We start from the raw sequence: 14,958 nt of genomic DNA, 5'->3' as shown, positions 1-14,958 counted from the left end.
TTCCCCATATGTAAAGCAAATGTTAAACTCTTGGTCAACATATAATGGGATTGTACCACAGGACTGGTGGGAGCTGGCACAAGCTGTTCTGGAACCCAGCCAAAGGCTTCAGTGGTTAACTTGGCTCAAGGATGAGGCTAAAAACATAGAAAAACAATGGAGGGATAAAGGAATACAAGTTTGCCAGGATCAGCTTATTGGAGAAGGCCAATATGCTTCAGTACAAACACAATGTTTATATGATGTCCAAACCCTAATTCTATGTCGAATGGCAGCCTTGAATGCATGGGACAGAGTTGAGGAACCAGGGAAAAAAACTGAGTCATTTACAAAGGTTATACAAGGCCCAAAAGAATCTTTCACAGATTTTTTTTTTTTTTTTTTTTTTTTTTTTTACAAAGACTGGCTTCAGCAGTAAAGAGATTGGTCCCAGATTCAGAAGCTAGTAAGATAATAATTGAATCTTTGGCCTTTGAGAATGGAAATGCAGCATGCAAAAGAATAATCAGGCCGTTAAAGGCAAGATCTGTACCTTTGGAAGATTGGATTATAGACACAGTGAATGTTGAGGCTCATGACCATGAAGATATATGGGTAGGAGAAGCAATTTTAAAAGGTTTGAGGAATGTTAGATGTTTTGGATGTGGAAAGCAAGGACATTTGAAAAGGGATTGTTAACAGGTCATTCTGAGAAACAATGTTTCTTCAAGGAACAATGGTAACAGAATGCCCCTTCCTTCTGGAGTATGCAGAAGGTGTGGTAAGGGAAAACACTGGACCAACGAATGTAGATCAACAAGGAATAAACACGGTAATCCTTTGCCTCAGTCTTCAGGAAACTCCCAGAGGGGCCTCAGGCAGGCCCCCATTGCAAATCCAGTTCAAACCTTTCCTGCAGCCGTAGAGGAAACCCTTACTCAGAGCAATTAAATAACCAAATGCCTATTGGAATAAATCATGCTGCTCAGGATGATGAAACAGAGAGAATAGAAAATTCAGAAGAAAACATAAAGAATTTTTTTGGCAAACTTCTATTAATGAACAAAGACCAAAATTAACAATAAAAATAAATGGTGTTTTGTTGTCTGGTCTGGTAGACACAGGTGTGGATGTTACCATAATTGCACCAAAATTTTGGCATCCAACTTGGCCTCTTCAGGAGGTAAACGTTTAAATGTTAGGAATTGGGACATTATCTCAGGTGAAACAGAGTGCAAGATGGCTCTAATGTATAGGTCCAGAAGGACAGAGAGGAAACTTAAAACCATATGTGGCTAACATAGCTATGAACCTGTGGGGTCGAGACTTGTTGCAACAATGGAATACTCAGATTAAAATCCCTCCAATCTCAGAAACTAATCATAAATTAGCACATGTTTCTGAGAGAAATATTAGAAGATATTGTTCTAATGAGTGGTCACCAGCCATCCATATTATACAAGAACAGGGCACAACAACTGATGATCTTCCCAAGACACCAACAGCTCTACCTTTAAAATGGTTAACAGACAAGCCTGGATGGGTTCAGCAATGGCCCTTAACAACAGAGAAACTCCAGGCTTTAGAAGAGCTGGTAGAAGAACAGTTAAATGCTCAACATATTGAAGAATCAACCAGCCCTTGGAATTCTCCTGTATTTGTTATTAAAAAGAAATATGGTAAATGTGAAATGGTAACAGACCTTAGAGCAATTAACAAAGTAATTCAGCCAATGGGCTCTCTACAATCTGGGATGCCTTTGCCTACTCTGTTACCAAAAGGATGGCCTCTCATAGTTATTGATTTAAAAGACTGTTTCTTTTCAATACCCTTACAAGAAAAAGACAGAGAATGATTTGCTTCCACAGTACCTACTTATAATAATTCTCAACCGGTTAAAAGATTTCAATGGAGGGTCCTTCCACAGGGAATGTTGAATAGCCCAACTCTGTGCCAATATTTTGTACAACAGCCATTGGAAGTGATACGTAAAAAATTTCCTAAATCTATAATTTATCATTATATGGATGATATTTTACTAGCTGACACAAATGCAGATACTTTAGAAAGAATCTTTGAAGAAGTAAAGAAAATTTTGCCTTGTTGGGGAATACAAATTGCTCCTGAAAGGATACAAAGAGGATATTCTATTAATTATTTAGGATATAAAATAGAGCTACAAAAAATTAGACCCCAAAAGGTTCAAATTAGGAGAGATTGACTACAGACTCTTAATGACTTTCAAAGATTATTTGGAGACATTTCTCATTTAAGAACTATTGTTGGGGTAAAAAATGATGAACTGAATAATTTGTTCCAAACCTTATTAGGTGACAAGGACTTAAATAGTCCAAGAGAATTATCACCTGAAGCTGAGAAAGAATTGGCCTTGGTAGAAAAGAAAGTACATGAAGGGCACATGGATTGTATTGATCCAAAGCTGGATTGCATTTTGGTTATTTTACTTTCTAGGCATTGTCCTACTGGAATATTAATGCAGAGGGAAGATATTATATTGGAATGGATATTTTTACCAAATAAACCAAATTAAAAAAAAACTTATGTGGAAAAAAATCTGACTTGATTTGGAAAGGAAAATTGAGACTTCGTCAATTAGCAGGAATAGACCCAGCAGAAATTGTCATACCTTTAATTAAGGAGGACATTGAAAAATTATGGACAGAAAGTGAACCTTGGCAAAGAGCTTGCAGCAATTTTTTGGGAGAAATTAACAGCAAATATCCCAAAAGCGATAGAATTGATCTTATAAAAAGAGCTGATTGGATCTTGTCTCGAATTGTATGGGAAAAACCCATATCTGGAGTTCATACATTTTATACAGAATCCAACAAACAAGGACAGGCAGGATACAAATCAGAAAATTTAAGTAAAGTGTTTCAACGTCCTTATAATTCAGTTCAAAAGTCAGAATTGTATGCTATTGTGTTGGTATTAATGGATTTTTCAGAACTTCTCAACATAGTAACTGACCCTCACTATGCTGAAAGAGTGGTGTTACATATTGAGACTGCAGAATATCCCTGATGCTTCAGAATTAACTTCACTATTTATTCAGTTACAAGATACAATCAAGAAAAGGAGTCATCCTTTATATATAACTCACATCCAATCCCATACTGGTTTGCCAGGCCCTCTAGCACAAGGCAACGATGACATAAATTCTTGATAGGAAATGTGCTGGAGGCCTCAGAATTTTATTAAAAACATCATGTCAATAGTAAACATTTAAAAAAGGATGTTTCCATAGCCTGGCAACAAGCCAAAGAAATAGTAAAGAAATGTTCTACAGTTTTCCTTCTACAATCAAACGCCATTACCAGCAGGATGTAACCCAAAGGGTACTCAGAGGAATGAAATCTGGCAGATGGATGTGTTTCACTTTGTAGAATTTGGAAAATTGAAATATGTACACTATACCATCGATACTTATTCAGGATTTCAATGGGCAATGCTTTGAGTTCTGAAAAAACTGATTCTGTAATCACTCATTTGCCAGAAGTTATGGCCATCATGGGTATACCTATGCAAATTAAAACTGACAATGCTCCATCATATGTCTCTGTTAAAATGAAACAGTTTTTTGCTTATTACAATATAAAGCATATTACAGGCATACTACATAATCCTACAGGTCAAGCAGTTATAGAAAGATCAAACAGAACTCTAAAAGATATGCTAAATAAATAGAAAGGGGTAACAAAACCCTCAGAAATAGACTACATAATGCTCTATTAACTCTGGATTTTCTCAGTGCCAATGAGAAAGGAACAACAGCTGCAGAGAGACACTGGATAATAGAAAAAACTACAGAATTAAATCAGACTACATACTTTAAGGATGTGCTGACCTCAGAATGGAAACCAGGATATGTGTTATATTGGGGACGAGCTTTTGCTTTTGTTTCTACAGGAGAAGATAAGCTGTGGGTACCATCAAAATTGATAAAGGTTTGATTTGAACAAGAGAAACCTCTTATTAGAGGAGGTAATAGTTCATCAACCAGCATGAACATCCAATTTAAACTAACTTATACCAGTAACACATGCCTTTTTATTTAATCAGATAATAACCTGCCAAAAAGGAACATCCCCAAAATTAGTCTTGGGGAAAGGTTTTTGTTTTTGTCTTTTAGGAGAATGAAGGTTAAGGAATCTGAAGAACACAGAACAAAAGAGACAACTGAAGAAAAGGGATAAATCATTTATCCCAGCAAACAGAGTGAAATGGCGTATGGGTATATATTATCTAAAAAATTTTATGTCTTCCTAAATGTTTGTTTCTGCTTTTCTCTAAAGATTTAACACTATTGGTCTTCTAATAGTCCCAGTTCAATTAAAATTTAAAGCTGACTTTGGAGTTGGAGAATGGCTCTCTCCTTCTTTAAAACTCAAGCATGTTGTTAAAAGGAAAATGCAAACTCCCTAAATCATGCCAGAAGAAAAGAGCCATCTTCTGCTATGGGACAGGAGAAAAGCCAAATTAATTAAGGGACTATTCTATTACTAATCTCAACTCTTTGATTCTATTCTGATTCTTTAAACTTTTCTTAAAGTATAAATTTTATAACAAAATTTACAAGATTAATATATATATATATATATATATATATATATATATACATTTTAAACTTTGTTAAAATATGAATGGTCATATAGAATACTAACTAATTCTAGAAAAAAGGCTTCAATTAGCTGCATATATATGTCTTTGTGTTCGAGTCTCTTATCAGTTTTCTGCAGGAAATCACAGCCAGGCCTAACATCAACTGAAGTCTCCGGGAAGTAGATGGGGCCCCACAACAACAACAATTCCACGTGGACATTAATAATTTCACTAAGCTGACAAACATCATCTACAGACAGATCAGCTTTGAACTACAAAGTGCTCAGAGCAATTTTGAGATGACTAGCTGAGATGATCCAGTCTCAAAGACTACTTCAATAAGCACTAGAGATAAAACCTGAACTTTGGCATTATACACAGACTGGATAATAATGAAGGATATAGTTACCTTTCCTAGAATTTGACAATTCATCTAAAATTTTTCTTTCAGGATTAAGATAACTTCACCCATACCCAGCAGGAAGCAATTTTAAGAATACGACGCCCACATTCCCAAAGAGGTGGTGTGGGGCATGTGGTTTTTTGGTCTTTTTAATGGGTTTTGGGTCTGGGATAATTTTCATTGTTTGGGGGGGGTTGGTTACAAGTTGTTGTCAAGGGTTAGGAAAAAGGTTAAGCAAAGGAGATTAGATTTAAGGTTCTTGTTTAAAAAAAAAGAGAGAAAAGAAAAAGACAATTACTAGTTTTAAATACTTTATATTGGATTGGATTGTTTTATATTGTATACAAATTTGAACTTGATATTGTTAGAAAATGCTATATGTATATTTCTAATTGTATTCATACCATTCATTTAACAATGTAATGGAATTTTCTGATCCTTGAATGTTATTATTATCAACTATTAGGATATAAAGAAATGAAAGTTAGTAGTTAGACATTACAATAGAACTTGTAGTCATATAAGATATGTTTTATTTTATTTTATTTTTTATTTTTTGGCTTTTCGAGACAGGGTTTCTCTGTGTAGCTTTGCTCCTTTCCTGGAACTCGCTTTGGAGACCAGGCTGGCCTTGATCTCACAGAGATCTGCCTGCCTCTGCCTCCTGAGTGTGGGATTAAAGGCGTGTGCCACCACTGCCCGGCATTAAGATATGTTTTAAAAATTGAGCGGATATGTTTTAGACAGGTCATCTTCAAACCCTTCAGAGATCTACAGAATATGGCATTTAAAATGTTTTAATAACTTAGAAAATTTTTCTTTTTTTTTCAAGTTTAACTTTTAATTTATTAGAACCCAGTAAGATTTTTAAAAGCAGTGTTCTTGTCAAATAACACTTAATTCAGGGTGAAAACTTTTCTTTTTTGAGACATGTTGGCTCCTGGCAGTACCAATTTACTTCAGAGAAAATATGGACATTGAAGAAACTGCATATGGAGTTAACTTTCATTGTGGCAAATGTTAGCCACTGGACAACAAAGTATCCTCGAATCAACAAGACAAAATGGAGAGACAGAACACGAAACAAAGGACTACTGATTCTTGCCAAAACAAGTTTGGTTATGGCTTTATCAAAAGGCATCTTCTGAGGCCAGGACAATATGGCACCATCCCTGAAGTGGCCTTCGCAATCCAGAAAAGGTGCAGTGCCCTTTTCTTCTAAGGCAGCTGAACAGGCAGTGGGCTGATGTCTTATCATGTGCAATGGAACAGCAGCTGAAACAGTTATTCTTGAAGAGTAACTGAGCTCATGCCTCTCAATAGTAGACTGGCATTTAATAGAGGAATGTGGAGAAGAAGGGGATGCTGAGATGAAGCCATATATACACAGCCAAGAAGAATGGACAGCTGAATTTAAAAACTGTCAACAATTTCCAGAATTTAAAATCCTGAATCATGACAGGACACTAGTGGAATTCAGGTGTTTCTGGTACATGGATTGCTCTCGCCCAATGTGAGGTTGAGCTGTTGACCTTGTGTACATCCTACTTCACAAATGAGTCTGTCAGATATGCTAAGCCTATAGGCTGAAGATGATGCCCCAGCACTGCAGAGAAACCTCAGGTGACTGTCCAGGCAGCTGGCTGTTTCTGTCAACTCACAAATTTTTTGGAAGTTGCTTGCATGCACTTCCTGTTTTTATTTCTGTTAGCTAATATTATTTCCTTCTTGGGTCTCTGAGGGAGTTGAAGATTAGTTAGTTATAGTTGAAGGTTAGTTACTTATAGTTGAAGATTAATTAGGATAGAAAGTGAATTAGATACCTTTTGGCCTTACCAAAATAGGATAGATAATGAAATTACTTTCTCTGAATTTGTCAAATACAAATCGACTAGACATTGTTTAGGTATTTATTACTTGTATATATTATATATAGTTGTACTTTTGTATATAGTTTTTCTTTTGTTAGTTATAACCTTTAGCTTTTTTTTTATTAAAATAGAAAAGGGGAAATATGGTGGTATTTTATTTGTACTGAAATATTATTTTAATTGTATGTTAATAAATAAAGTTGATTGGAGGTCAGAGCTAATAGCAAGCCATAGCAGAGCTGGGCGTTCATGGCACATGCCTTTAATCCCAGCACTTGGTAGAAGAGCTAGGAAGATCTCTGTGTGGTCAAGGATACAGCCAGCATTGGAGACACACACCTTTATTCTGAATACCATAGAAGACCTGGAGGGCTGTACATACAGGCAGTGACGAGGCAGTCATGTGTTTGGGTTTACAACCAATGAGAAGGCAGAACAGGAAGACTATATAAAGACAAACACACAGGAAGTAGGTCTCTTTTGGAGAGGTAGGACCACCGCAGGAGGAAGGGTAAGGTTTTAGCTCTGAGCTCTGAGCTCTTGGCTTTCTTCTTTACAATGGTTCTGTGTTTCTTATTTAATAAGATGGTTGGTTACATCTACATCCATCCATATATATATATATATATATATATATATATATATATATATATGATAGCAAAATACAAATAATCCAATTAAAAAATGGTTTACAGGGCTAAACTGAGAATTCTCAGCAAAAGAATCTCAAATGGTCAAAAGACATTTAAGGAAATGTTCAAAATCATTAGTCATCAGGGAAATGCAAATCAACATGACCCTGAAATACCATCTTATGCCTGTCAGAATGGCTAAGACAAAAAATACAGCTGGGTGGTGGTGGTGCATGTCTTTAATCCCAGCACTCGGGATGCAGAGTCTGTATCATTCTAAGCTGTTTATACAAGGAGGTATATAAATGTGGATAAATTATCTTAGCTTTGTCATCAGACCTAACTGAGTTTGAATGCAACCACTGACACTTACTAATCAAGCCTAAACACACTGCCACATAAAATAAATAATGAACTGCCTAGGAAAAACTGAAGGAGAAAGGAAATCACCAACTTTAACCTTAATTATGATTACCAAGCTTCCTTAGGGACTATGGGGTGACAAGAGTATAAGGAGACAGTAACAACCAGTCTCTGCCCTGAGACAGCAGAGCAGCTAAAATGAACTACTGACTTCTGCTTTGTGACTCTGCTTGTCCATTCCTTGCTGACCAGGGTCACTTTTGCTCTTCCCCCTTGAGAAGTGACCACCATGAATACCCACTTAGACAGCAAGTTTGGGTCTATTCAGCAATGGTTGTGAACCAATGAAAGAAGATTTTTGTTTATCTCTGAGTGCTGACAATTTCTCCTAAGGAAAGGTTGACACCCCCAACCTGAATAAAACAGCATGAAGATACATAGAATGCCTTGTACATTGTTTCAAAATTTTGTGAATACATACTAATTTCATAATAAAATGTTTATTCATTTTTTTGGTGCTGGAGATTGAACACTGGGTCAGGTTAATCTACCACTTGGCAACATCTCCAGCCTCTCATGATAATGTTTTTTTTGTTTTGTTTTTGCTTTACAAGACAGGGTTCCTCTGTGTAACCCTGGCTGTCCTGGAACTTGGTTTGTAGACCAGGCTGGGCTCAAACTCGCAAAGATCCACCTGTGTGCTGTGCTCAAAGGTGAGCAGCAATGCAGCCTGGCTGATTTTTTTTGAAAGATGCTCTTATACTGGGAGTGGAAGCTAGGCCCCCTGAGCAAAAACCAGGAATCCTTACTGCTAGACTATGTGGGATCATAGAATATTTTTTAAGTGAAGACTTACATTTTATTTTTTTATATTTGAAATTATAATGTAATTATAACATTTCTCCCTTCCAAACACTTCCATATACACCTTCCTTCTCTTTTTCATATCCATGCCTTGTTGTATCAATAATTGTTATTGAATACACGTATACATACTTTTATACATATATATTCCTATGTATAACATGTTTGGTGTGTATAATCCTCACCAAACATTTTTAAATGTTTTTTTTTAAAAAGGAATACCTACATGTCGATTTGTGAAGACAGAATAAAATTCTTTCACTAGCACATTCTTGATCATATCTGGTTCTGTGATTATCAGCACAGGGAGCAGCCCTTCATATAGCCTGTATTGGGAAAACAGAGATGATTACATTTTGATACTGATGTTACCTCTGGTTCTATAACACATACTTCTGTGAACTGAACCTTAGTCTTCTGTAAGAATACCAAGTTTTTATTCACTGCTACCTTACTGCCCCTAAGGGCAAATTATTAACAATTGACAAGCAGTAATGTTTCAAGGAACTTTTCTTTAGAGCCCTTAGAAATGCAGCACAACATGCCCATGGCTTTGTGTCACATGTTCTTACTGACCATGTCAGCTCAGCAGACCCTGTGATTAGTACTATGGTTTCTGATGATGGATGAGAAGAGATGAAGAGGTAGAACCTATTGCACCTTGCTTGTAGCACATAGCATAGTGATGTCACTTCTTCTTAGCTTCTAGACAAATTCCCAATTGGCTCTACCATCACACAAAATAATTAATGAAACAAGCTCAGAAGTCAACAGCATGTTATAACACAACCATCACCTTTTCTTCAAAGTGATTAGCATGTGTTGAGAGGAAATAACCATATACACATTCTTGTTAAAAAGTCAATGCCTTGTATAAAATGTAACAAGAATTGAAAAGTAAAAGAAAATTCAACAAAGTTTGGAATTGCGGAAATCTAAGACAAGTAGTCAGGAGGCAGATAAGGAAGACAGTGACTTCTAGGTCAATATGGACTCATAGCGAATTCCAGACCAACGTTGGATATATTGAGACCTGGTCTCTAAAAAGTAAGCAATGGGGGAAGGCCCAGGATGCCTCAAACCTATAGAAAGAAATACAAGTGGTAAGGATGACTGAGAATGAGAGAATGGTCTTCCCCAGGGAAGAGCACACAAACTCGCTACCCGATTCCACAAGATCAGCCCTGACAACATATGAACAAAAAACATTTGCAGACTGAATAGGTCATACTTATGAATATAAATGCACTTATATATACAGTCATGTAACAACAATTAATGAAAACCAGAGTATGTATTTGAAGGAGGAAAGGGAAAGGAGAAAGGATGCAATTATATTATAACTTCAAACAAAAGTTGAAGTAATAAAAATAAAAAACCATTCTTTATATACACATTAAATTAAACAAAAATAATTACAAATATGCTTATTTTTCCCTTAGCCTACCTTTGAAAAGTCCATATTTACTGGAAATATTTTTTTAATAAAATTACTTTTGCTTTTATCTAAGTGTAAATCAGTGTGGGCAGGGGACACTCCTGAATTTTGTTTTTGTTTTTTCGAGACGGGGTTTCTCTGTGTAGCTTTGTGCCTTTCCTGGATCTCACTCTGTAGACCAGGCTGGCCTGGAACTCACAGAGATCTGCCTGCCTCTGCCTCCCGAGTGCTGGGATTAAAGGCATGCGCCACCACTGCCCGGTGACACTCTCCTGAATTTACGAGCACATATTACATGCATCTGAATTAACACAATCTTACAATTTTTAAAAGTCTTAAGAGAGAATAAATGAAGGCAGTAACCCTTATAAGACATTGGGTTAAATTAAGGCTAGGTGTCTCTGGAACATCAAAGGATGCAGACAATTTATGTCTGCAATGTCCTCATCTTAATTCAGACTGTGGGCAACAACATACTTGTGGAACCCTTGGCAAGACAGGCTTTCAGACACCTTAAAACAGGCAAATGTGACTCAATTAACTCTGGACTGAAAAAGCTCTCCAATGCAGTTTGGTGTCACATCATAACAAATCTACATATTGGACATTTGCAGAATACTCACCCCCACATATTTCCATACTTTTTATGGCATTCTATATCATATTTTGATATTCCCTGGGAAAAGAAAAGAAAATGAAAAATCATTATTTTTCTACTTATATTGCCCACCAAACTGTAAACAAATGACTCAAATCCCAGAACATCAGGCTCATTATTTAATTTTCTGACCAAGCAATTAATGGGAATCTTTCCACATTCTCTGAGAGAAAAGAAAATACAGAAGACACTTCACCTAGGAATTTAAAGATATTCATGGTTTCCTTTTTGGATATTATACATTCCAAAAACGTTCCTTCTCTATTAAAAGTAGCAGCTGTCTTTATCTTTGAAAGGTCTCTGGTTTTGTTTTGACTCTGAAATCTTGGAACACTGTCTTTTCCCCTCCTTAGATACCTGCGGGCAACAATAGTCAGGATATAGCCATGAATTTACAAAATCTCTTTGCTTCTCACTGCTCACAGCCTCTTTCACTCACTTGATGACTTCTCCAGGATTTCAGTATAGTCAGGAAGTTGAAGACAACATTCATTTATATAGCATATTAGATTTACATAGTTGCCTTTCATAATATTAAATTAAAAAGAACAAGGAAATAGAGGCGTATGATTTTGCCTTCTAGTGTCCCTGTTCAACATGGAAACATGAGGATATGCTGCCTCACATAAAGAAAACTTAAAATTGATGGTCGTTTTGATCTTTCACCTCTGAACTCTGGGAAAAAAATGCATGTAATCATTAAGCGGCAATTGTAATTTTGGTGGGTAGAATCCTAAGTAACTCAGCCTGGACTCAAACTCTCTGTGCATCTAAGACTGACCTTGAATTCTGATCCTCCTGAGTGCAGGGTTGCTGATGTGTGCCCCCATGTCCAGTTTATATGGTGCTGGGATCAAGTCTAGGGCTTTTTCCATTCTAAGCAAGCATTTTACAGAAGAGAATTCCATATTCACCCACTGTGAATGTCAATTATATGAAACTGTGTCTCCAGGCAGGTGACAGAGCCCAGTGTGTAGAATTCTTTGCCTAGTATTTAAAGCAGAATGAGCCAAAGCACTTTCTGAGACCCTAATGAAATTACAAAGGGAACATTACTTCTTGTCCAGGAACAGATTTGGAAAAGTCCAATCTAGGGCTTGAGCCAGTGCCTGAAAAGAGGGAAGGTTGTAGTTTCTTGGGGATTTGACTTTTTCCTGGGCTGTGGTTCAATCCTGATGCATCTGTGTCAGAGGTATCCTGTTTTCTTTTTGCCAACATTGTATGATTTAGCTGTGTGCTGACCTTGGCCTTTTCTCCTTTACAAACAGCATGTGAAAAGCTATGGTGCCTGATAAAATTCTGATATAATTCATCATATTATGCAAGACCTCCAGGTCTCAGCAACATGTCTTCTTTAGTCTCTTACATATTCCTCCGAAACATCTCACCACCTTCCCCTTTGTAATCCTCATTCCCCCCAGTTCTTGTAATTTGGTACTCAATGCAGGGCTCACGATTACTAGAAATCACCAAGAATGAGTGTTAATGTGCTAAATGTAAAAAAAGTGTCAGACTTGGGGACTTGTAAGAAAGAATGGAAGAATAGCTGAGAGTAAAACATGGGAGGAAAAAGATTCTAAAGAACAATCTCTTTTCATTCATATGCTTCATCTACTTATACTTTGACATGTATCACTATGGTACTTAGATAAATTCTTTACTTTCATAAAAAAATATGCCCTTAGTTCCCTGAATAAGGTTCTGTAAATTTAAAGGTATGGAAACATGTAGGTGGAAGTTTAAAGAAAGATTATCACCTATGAGGGTCTCATAAGTTGACTATTTTGGGTTTGTGCTGTGGAATTTTATACATGATTGTGTATACTCATAGCTTGTATATGATTCATTTGCAATTCAGCACACCTGTAGATCTAGCCAATATACTCAAATCAAACTGGGGAATATAAGATAAAAATAAGATGTCAAAAAATCAGGTAAAAGGCTCTGAGGATGATTAGGTAGCTTAATTTCTTGAATTACTTTCACTTCATGATATACCAGAAGATGAGGAGAAATTTCTTTTTTGCTGGTGAAGTTATAAGATCACCTGAATTGGCTCCTATTTGTCTAACTGAGTCAAAAGCCCCATCCTCCTCAGGATCCTCCTCATTTAGCTTTTAGCCTTCCTTCCTCTAGTTTTCAGAAACTCATTATGAAAGATCAATAGAAGCTGCTACTACATGGTATGGCTAATAGCCCCAACTTGTGTCAGCAATTTATTGCTCAAACCTTACTCCCAGTTAGAAAAAAGTACCCTTCTCTCATGATTATTTATTACCTAGTTGATTTATTATCTAGGTGATTTCAGCACCTACTGAAAATTTAATTACTCAGTTATTTATCACATTCCAGCATCACTTACAACAGACTCAACTGAAAATTTTCTCAGAAAAATTGTAGGTTACAGCTCCATTTTCTTATTTAGGTCATATTATAAAACCTTTCCATTTGTCCACAAAGACCCAGATGTAACTGCTAACATTTATTGATTTTCAAAAAATGCTAGGAGATATTAATTGGCTTAGACCTTCCCTGAAACATACTACAAATGATTTGACTCTCTATTTTTCCCTATTAAGAGGAGATAATGACCCCTCTTCTAGAAAGCTTATTCCTGAGGGTCAAACACCTTACAATCAGTACATCTAATCATCACTCATGCACAGTTGACCAATATTGGCACAAAGCTTCTTCTGTCTCCTATACTGTTAGGTACTCCTATATATTATTCTGGAACACTCTTGCAACCTAGGGGACCTATAGATTGGATATTTCTGCCCACTGATGCCAGCTGCATCTTGACTTCTTATTATAAAATTCTTGCTCAAATTATCTAGAAAATAGATGTCCTCAAGCCCATCAAGTTATTTCACGATAAACTGACAAGATAGTTAACCCCTTTGCCTCTTCACAACATGATTCACTTTGTGCCTTCACTGACTCTTGAGAGGTAGCTCTATTTGATCTTATGGGCCAGCTTTGTACTTAATATCTTGAAGATCCTTTAATTCAAATTTTCCAACACTACTCTCTAGTTATCCCAACACTTTGTATTATGTACACAATCCCAGAAATAGATATGTGTTCCTTGGTGAGAGCCTTTTGGGGTGCCTAAAGTTATACTTCAAGAAGTAACTCATCATACGTTGAATGTTTCAACTAAGTCTTCCCAGAATGTAGATTTCTTTTGCATTGCCTCAACCTCTAAACACTCTGACAGTTTATATGTCATGTAAGATGCTCAAATACTTCCTGGTGCTCTTATAAAACAGACTGAGGATGAAGAAATGCCAAACAACTGTCAGAACCAGGAGGCTTCTTAATTTCTCCAATACTTTCAAGAACACTACAGTCTTCCTGATCATTTGGAAAAGGGGAATCAAGCTGTAGATCTAGCTGCTGCTTATTTTATTCAGATGGTTGCTGAGACTGCTTGGTTTAAGCTAGCTATTGACTCATGCGATTTACCATCAGCACTGTGCTGTGCCTCAGCCCCATTTACAGTTATCTAGAGATCAAGCATGACAAATTGTAACCTTTCTGCTTGTGTAACCTGTCTGCCCTCTTCTTGTTATGATGAAAATCTCCAGTGCTTACCATCTTATGTCAGATGGATATTATAGGCATTTCAATTTTTTGGCAGCCTCAAATACATTTATGTTAGTATGACATTTATTCTGGGTTCCTCCTCATGTCTATTCTATTAACTGGAAAAACTGGTAAGCATTAGATTACTCAGTGCTGTAATCTTTTGTTTTTTGTTTTTTGTTTTTTTTTTTATAGCTGATGCTTCCAAAGCATTTTTAAAAAAATTTAGTGCTCCAGCATACACTTCTGATGCCTTTAAGGAATTTTGTTCTTCATTATGTATTATACGTAAAACTGGCCTCTCCTGTATTCCTCAAAGATGAGAAATTGCACATGGTTCTATTAAAATTTTTCTTGAAAAAATAAAAAGTGGGAGTACATATACCTTTTTACTTCTACAAATCTTAATTGTACTTTTTAATTCTTTTTGAGAACAGAACAAAAAGGATTAGCTAGAGCAGGGCATTTATGAGTAGACATGCTCAAGAAGGAGAACTTTTGGCAAAGTTCCTGATATATGGGAATGGTGTGATCCTGAC

General features: G+C 36.4%; 1 protein-coding gene across 3 annotated transcripts in view; it reads right to left on the bottom strand.

The window, feature by feature from the left end:
* LOC102925065 (cytochrome P450 3A13-like) overlaps nucleotides 1–14,958 on the bottom strand; it is a 133,182-nt gene that overhangs the window by 35,251 nt on the left and 82,973 nt on the right. For all 3 annotated transcript variants that reach the window (XM_076560630.1, XM_076560631.1, XM_076560629.1), the window contains 2 exons: nucleotides 10,797–10,849; nucleotides 8,962–9,061 (listed from right to left, as the gene is read on the bottom strand). In XM_076560630.1, coding sequence (XP_076416745.1) covers nucleotides 8,962–9,061; nucleotides 10,797–10,849 — 153 coding nt within the window. The remainder of the gene's footprint in view (nucleotides 1–8,961; nucleotides 9,062–10,796; nucleotides 10,850–14,958) is intronic.

Source organism: Peromyscus maniculatus, chromosome 23 (genome assembly GCF_049852395.1).
Source record: "Peromyscus maniculatus bairdii isolate BWxNUB_F1_BW_parent chromosome 23, HU_Pman_BW_mat_3.1, whole genome shotgun sequence".
Taxonomy (NCBI): Eukaryota; Metazoa; Chordata; class Mammalia; order Rodentia; family Cricetidae; genus Peromyscus; species Peromyscus maniculatus.
The sequence above is the reverse complement of the archived record's forward strand: the minus strand, read 5'-3'. Positions and strand labels throughout refer to the sequence as shown.